Below are 7,500 nucleotides of genomic sequence, written 5' to 3' on the forward strand. Positions count from 1 at the left end.
CCGTGTGTGTGTGTGTGTGTGTGTGTAATGTGTCCTGTGTGTGTCATGTGTGTGTAACATGTCCCGTGTGTGTGTAATGTGTCCCGTGTGTGTGTAACGTGTGCCGTGTGTGTGTGTGTGTGTAACGTGTCCCATGTGTGTAACATATCCCATGTGTGTAACGTGTCCCGTGTGTGTGTGTGTGTGTGTGTAATGTGTCCTGTGTGTGTCATGTGTGTAACATGTCCCGTGTGTGTAATGTGTCCCGTGTGTGTGTAACGTGTGCCGTGTGTGTGTGTGTGTGTGTAACGTGTCCAGTGTGTGTAACATATCCCATGTGTGTAACGTGTCCCGTGTGTGTGTGTGTGTGTGTAACGTGTCCAGTGTGTGTAACATATCCCATGTGTGTAACGTATCCTGTGTGTCGTGTGTGTAACGTGTTCCGTGTGTGTGTAATGTGTCCCGTGTGTGTCGTGTGTGTAACGTGTCCTGTATGTGTTCCAGCTGGTGATCGCGGCGCTGAAGACCCATAAGTATGATAAGAGTGTGCAGGTGACGGGCAGTGCGGCGCTGTTCTATCTGACCAACACTGAGTACCGCAGCGACCAGAGCGTGCGTCTGCGCAGACAGGTCATACAGGTCGTGCTCAACGGCATGGAGCAGTACCAGGAGGTCACGGTGAGGTCACCCCCGCCCTGTGTGTGTGTGTGTGTGCAGATCCAGAGGAACTGCAGCCTGACCCTGTGTGTGTGTGTGTGTGCAGGTCCAAAGGAACTGCTGCCTGACGCTGTGTAACTTCAGTATCCCTGAGGAGCTGGAGTTCCAGTACCACAGAGTGAATCTGCTTCTGCTGAAGATTCTGGAGCCGGCCCGGCAGGACGAGTCCATCCAGCGCATCGCCGTCCATCTGTGCAACGCGCTCGTCTGCCAGGTCGACAACGACCACAAGGAGGCCGTCGGCAAGATGGGCTTCGTCAAGGTGATGCTCTGGCGTTCTGATGTTCTGGCGTTCTGGTGTTCTGAGGTTCTGGCGTTCTGATGTTCTGGCGTTCTGATGTTCTGGCGTTCTGACGTTCTAGGGTTCTGATGTTCTGGCGTTCTGATGTTCTGGGGTTCTGATGTTCTGGGGTTCTGATGTTCTGGCATTCTGATGTTCTGGTGTTCTGGCGTTCTGGTGTTCTGGCGTTCTGATGTTCTGGGGTTCTGATGTTCTGGCATTCTGATGTTCTGGCGTTCTGGTGTTCTGGCGTTCTGGTGTTCTGGCGTTCTGGTATTCTGATGTTCTGGCGTTCTGACGTTCTGGCGTTCTGGTGTTCTGGCGTTCTGGTATTCTGATGTTCTGGCATTTTGATGTTCTGGCGTTCTGGGGTTCTGATGTTCTGGCGTTCTGATGTTCTGGCGTTCTGATGTTCTGGTGTTCTGGCGTTCTGATGTTCTGGCGTTCTGACGTTCTAGGGTTCTGATGTTCTGGCGTTCTGATGTTCTGGCGTTCTGATGTTCTGGGGTTCTGATGTTCTGGCGTTCTGATGTTCTGGCGTTCTGGTGTTCTGGCGTTCTGATGTTCTGGGGTTCTGATGTTCTGGCATTCTGATGTTCTGGCGTTCTGGTGTTCTGGCGTTCTGGTGTTCTGGCGTTCTGGTATTCTGATGTTCTGGCATTTTGATGTTCTGGCGTTCTGGGGTTCTGATGTTCTGGCGTTCTGATGTTCTGGCGTTCTGATGTTCTGGCGTTCTGACGTTCTGATGTTCTGGCGTTCTGGGGTTCTGATGTTCTGGTGTTCTGGCGTTCTGATGTTCTGGCGTTCTGATGTTCTGCCTTTCTGGTGTTATGACGTTCTGGTGTTCAGGCGTTCTGATGTTCTGGCGTTCTGGTGTTCTGGCGTTCTGATGTTCTGGGGTTCTGATGTTCTGGCATTCTGATGTTCTGGCGTTCTGGCGTTCTGGTGTTCTGGCGTTCTGGTATTCTGATGTTCTGGCATTTTGATGTTCTGGCGTTCTGGGGTTCTGATGTTCTGGCGTTCTGATGTTCTGGCGTTCTGATGTTCTGGCGTTCTGACGTTCTGATGTTCTGGCGTTCTGGGGTTCTGATGTTCTGGTGTTCTGGCGTTCTGATGTTCTGGCGTTCTGATGTTCTGCCTTTCTGGTGTTATGACGTTCTGGTGTTCAGGCGTTCTGATGTTCTGTGGTTCTGATGTTTTGGCGTTCTGGCGTTCTGATGTTCTGGGGTTCTGACGTTCTGGGGTTCTGACGTTCTGGGGTTCTGATGTTCTGGGGTTCTGATGTTCTGGCGTTCTGATGTTCTGGCGTTCTGATGTTCTGAATGAATGAATGACGCATTTATATAGCGCTTTCAAATGTACTACTGTACACCCAAAGCACTTCACACTCATGTCAGGGGTCTCTCCTCAACCACCACCAGTGTGCAGCATCCACTTGGATGATGCGATGGCAGCCACAGTACAACGGCGCCAGTGCGCTCACCACACACCAGCGATAGGTGGAGAGGAGAGAGGGTGATCGAGCCAATTCAGTGGATGGGGATTATTTGGAGGCCATGATTGGTATGGGCCAATCTGGGGTTCTGATGTTCTGGCGTTCTGATGTTCTGGCGTTCTGACATTCTGGTGTTCTGACGTTCTGGCGTTCTGATGTTCTGGTGTTCTGGCGTTCTGATTGTTCTGGCGTTCTGATTGTTCTGGCGTTCTGATGTTCTGGCGTTCTGACGTTCTGATTGTTCTGGCGTTCTGATGTTCTGGCGTTCTGATGTTCTGGCGTTCTGATGTTCTGACGTTCTGGCGTTCTGGTGTTCTGATGTTCTGGCGTTCTGATGTTCTGACGTTCTGGCGTTCTGATGTTCTGGCGTTCTGATGTTCTGACGTTCTGGCGTTCTGATGTTCTGGCGTTCTGGTGTTCTGATGTTCTGGCGTTCTGATGTTCTGGCGTTCTGATGTTCTGGCGTTCTGATGTTCTGGCGTTCTGATGTTCTGGCGTTCTGACGTTCTGATGTTCTGGCGTTCTGACGTTCTGGCGTTGTGATGTTCTGATTGTTCTGGCGTTCTGATTGTTCTGGCGTTCTGATGTTCTGATTGTTCTGGCGGTCTGATGTTCTGGCGTTCTGATGTTCTGGCGTTCTGACGTTCTGATTGTTCTGGCGTTCTGATGTTCTGGCGTTCTGATGTTCTGGCGTTCTGATGTTCTGACGTTCTGGTGTTCTGATGTTCTGGCGTTCTGATGTTCTGATGTTCTGGCGTTCTGATGTTCTGGCGTTCTGGTGTTCTGATGTTCTGGCGTTCTGATGTTCTGGCGTTCTGATGTTCTGGCGTTCTGATGTTCTGGCGTTCTGATGTTCTGATGTTCAGGGGTTCTGATGTTCTGGCGATCTGATGTTCTGATGTTCTGGTGTTCTGGCGTTCTGATGTTCTGACGTTCTGGCGTTCTGACGTTCTGGCGTTCTGATGTTCTGGCGTTCTGATGTTCTGACGTTCTGATGTTCTGGCGTTCTGATGTTCTGATGTTCTGGCGTTCTGATGTTCTGATGTTCTGGCGTTCTGATGTTCTGGTGTTCTAATGTTCTGGCGTTCTGATGTTCTGGCGTTCTGAGTTTCTGGCGTTCTGACGTTCTGGCGTTCTGATGTTCTGGCGTTCTGGTGTTCTAATGCTCTGGCGTTCTGATGTTCTGATTGTTCTGGCGTTCTGATGTTCTGGCGTTCTGATGTTGTGGCGTTCTGATGTTCTGATGTTCTGGCGTTCTGATGTTCTGGTGTTCTGATGTTCTGACGTTCTGATGTTCTGGCGTTCTGGCGTTCTGATGTTCTGGCGTTCTGATGTTCTGGCGTTCTGATGTTCTGGCGTTCTGATGTTCTGGCGTTCTGGCGTTCTGATGTTCTGATGTTCTGGCGTTCTGATGTTCTGGCGTTCTGATGTTCTGGCGTTCTGATGTTCTGGCGTTCTGATGTTCTGGTGTTCTGATGTTATGGTGTTCTGATGTTCTGGTGTTCTGATGTTCTGGCGTTCTGATGTTCTGGCGTTCTGATCTTCTGGCGTTCTGATGTTCTGGCGTTCTGATGTTCTGACGTTCTGATGTTCTGGCGTTCTGATGTTCAGGTGTTCTAATGTTCTGGCGTTCTGAAGTTCTGAAGTTCTGGCGTTCTGATGTTCTGGCGTTCTGACGTTCTGGCGTTCTGATGTTCTGGTGTTCTGATGCTCTGGCGTTCTGATGTTCTGGTGTTCTGATGTTCTGGCGTTCTGATGTTCTGGCGTTCTGATGTTCTGATGTTCTGACGTTCTGACGTTCTGCCGTTCTGACGTTCTGGCGTTCTGATGTTCTGGCGTTCTGATGTTCTGACGTTCTGATGTTCTGGCGTTCTGACGTTCTGATGTTCTGACGTTCTGATGTTCTGGCGTTCTGATGTTCTGGTGTTCTGATGTTATGGTGTTCTGATGTTCTGGCGTTCTGATGTTCTGGCGTTCTGATGTTCTGGCGTTCTGATGTTCTGGCGTTCTGATGTTCTGACGTTCTGATGTTCTGGCGTTCTGATGTTCTGGCGTTCTGATGTTCTGACGTTCTGATGTTCTGATGTTCAGGCGTTCTAATGTTCTGGCGTTCTGAAGTTCTGATGTTCTGGCGTTCTGATGTTCTGGCGTTCTGACGTTCTGGCGTTCTGATGTTCTGATGTTCTGGCGTTCTGATGTTCTGGCGTTCTGATGTTCTGGCGTTCTGACGTTCTGATGTTCTGGCGTTCTGATGTTCTGGCGTTCTGATGTTCTGGCGTTCTGATGTTCTGACGTTCTGATGTTCTGGCGTTCTGATGTTCTGGCTATCTGATGTTCTGGTGTTCTAATGTTCTGGCGTTCTGAAGTTCTGATGTTCTGGCGTTCTGAGTTTCTGGCGTTCTGACGTTCTGATGTTCTGGCGTTCTGGTGTTCTGGTGTTCTGATGTTCTGGCGTTCTGAGTTTCTGGCGTTCTGACGTTCTGATGTTCTGGCGTTCTGGTGTTCTGGTGTTCTGATGCTCTGGCGTTCTGATGTTCTGATTGTTCTGGCGTTCTGATGTTCTGGCGTTCTGATGTTCTGGCTTTCTGATGTTTTGGCGTTCTGATGTTCTGGCGTTCTGATGTTCTGGCATTCTGATGTTCTGATTGTTCTGGTGTTCTGACGTTCTGGTGTTCTGATGTTCTGGCGTTCTGATGTTCTGGCGTTCTGATGTTCTTGCGTTCTGGTGTTCTGATGTTCTGATGTTTTGATGTTCTAATGTTCTGGCATTCTGGCGTTCTGATGTTCTGACGTTCTGGCGTTCTGATGTTCTGGCTATCTGATGTTCTGGTGTTTTGATGTTCTGGCGTTCTGATGTTCTGGCGTTCTGATGTTCTGACGTTCTGGCGTTCTGATGATCTGGCGTTCTGATGTTCTGGCGTTCTGATGTTGTGGCGTTCTGATGTTCTGGCGTTCTGGTGTTCTGATGTTCTGGCGTTCTGGTGTTCTGGTGTTCTGATGTTATGGTGTTCTGATGTTCTGGCGTTCTGATGTTCTGGCGTTCTGATGTTGTGGCGTTCTGATGTTCTGGCGTTCTGGTGTTCTGATGTTCTGGCGTTCTGGTGTTCTGGTGTTCTGATGTTATGGTGTTCTGATGTTCTGGCGTTCTGATGTTCTGGCGTTCTGATGTTCTGGTGTTCTGATGTTCTGGCGTTCTGACGTTCTAGCGTTCTGGTTTTCTGGCGTTCTGATGTTCTGATGTTCTGATTTTCGGACGTTGTGATGTTCTGATGTTCTGATGTTAGGGTTAGGTTTTGCTCCTGTGTGTGAATGTGTGTCACGTCTGAAGATGAGTCTATATGAGATGAGATTGTCAACCTTTTCAAAGCTTCAAAAAGTTGAAAATACAACATTGTAAAAGGAGATATTACGACATTATAAAAGTAGATAATACTGGTAGTATCTATTGTGCGTCACATGAATAAACTTACATCATAGTTTTCCAATACCTTGACACTTATGCGCGGTTTATACATTGATTAATTCAGGAGCCAGTGCAATGTTGGCAGAACCGGGCTAATATGTTCATACTTCCGGGTACAAACTGGAGTTTGTTTATTAAGCGAGCAGGGCAACCACCCAGTAGAGCATTACAATAATCTAGCCTTGAGTTCATGAACGCATCGACTAACTGTTTATTATATTAGGCAGCAAGTGAACATTTAGTCCTCAGAGTTGATGTGTGTGAAGCAGGAGAAATGGGCAAGCGTAAGGATTTGAGCGAGTTTGGCCAGATTGTGACGGCTAGACGACTGGGTCAGAGCATCTCCAAAACTGCAGCTCTTGTGGGCTGTTCCCGGTCTGCAGTGGTCAGTATCTATCAAAAGTGCTCCAAGGAAGGACCAGTGGAGAACCGGCCACAGGGTCATGGGCGGCCAAGGCTCATTGATGACCGTGGGGAGCGAAGGCTGGCCCGTGGGGTCCGATCAAACAGACGAGCTACTGGAGCTCAAACTGCTCCAGAAGTTAATGCTGGTTCTGATAGAAAGCTTTCAGGCCGTTAGTGTGTTTGCAGTGATGCGTTTCCTGACGTTTTGCTCTGTTTCTCATGAGTGTTGTTTTGTGTCACAGACGATGCTCAATCTCATCCAGAAGAAGCTGCAGGACAGAATGGTGCGTCATAACTGCAGTTTGTGCTCATTTCTCAGATTACATTTAAATATTCATGCATGACGTATGTTTCCTGACCTAATGTGTGTGTGTGTGTGTGTGTGTGTGTGTGTGTGTGTGTGTGTGTGTGTGTGTGTGTGTGTGTGTGTGCAGTGTGATCAGGTGATGGAGTTCTCCTGGAGTGCGCTGTGGAACATCACCGACGAAACGCCGGACAACTGCCAGATGTTCCTGGAGTGCAACGGGATGAACCTTTTCCTGGACTGTCTGAAGGTGCGCCGTTTGTAGATAACTGACACAAACACACACACACACTCCATCTCTTACACACACACACACACACACACACACACACACACACACACACACACACACTCACAATCCCTCAAACATTACAAAGGTCCAATCTACATTTCTATCAAGGTCCTCGAAGTGGAAAGTCGTTTCTGTCGCCGCTTTGAAAGTCAGTGATGATTTTTTTCTTCTTTAAAAGGTGTTTGGGTTTTTGCAGAAAGCCTTTCAGGAATCACTCTTGTAGAGTCTCGTGAAGTTCAATGATTTCACAGCATTTATTAAACACTGATTTATAGTTTAGAGCAAAATGGAAGAAGACGGATGTCCAAATGCTCATTTAGTGGAGGATTCACATAAACAAAGTTGATTCTGTCTTCAGTGAAGGTGAACAGTGTGAGAATATCAGATGTGTATCAGTGTATTGGATCCGTGCATTCGGCCTTAAAGTGACAGCAGCTTTGTAACTTTTCTACAAGTATTTAAATGAGTTTAAGTTAGTCGTCTGCTAGTGTGTCAGATGGAGCGTCACTGACTGGCTTAAACCATGATGGCATAATGTGCATTTATACAACTATAATACAATAAT

At 48.2% G+C, this 7,500-nt stretch overlaps 1 protein-coding gene across 2 annotated transcripts in view; it reads left to right on the forward strand.

Moving 5' to 3' along the window:
• The window catches only part of zer1 (zyg-11 related, cell cycle regulator), a 35,033-nt gene that overhangs the window by 22,962 nt on the left and 4,571 nt on the right, over positions 1-7,500 (forward strand). For both annotated transcript variants that reach the window (XM_067422638.1, XM_067422637.1), the window contains exons 8-11: positions 484-657; positions 743-958; positions 6,582-6,623; positions 6,774-6,893. In XM_067422638.1, the coding sequence (XP_067278739.1) occupies positions 484-657; positions 743-958; positions 6,582-6,623; positions 6,774-6,893 (552 nt within the window). The remainder of the gene's footprint in view (positions 1-483; positions 658-742; positions 959-6,581; positions 6,624-6,773; positions 6,894-7,500) is intronic.

This window comes from Pseudorasbora parva, chromosome 18 (genome assembly GCF_024679245.1).
Source record: "Pseudorasbora parva isolate DD20220531a chromosome 18, ASM2467924v1, whole genome shotgun sequence".
NCBI classification, from domain to species: Eukaryota; Metazoa; Chordata; class Actinopteri; order Cypriniformes; family Gobionidae; genus Pseudorasbora; species Pseudorasbora parva.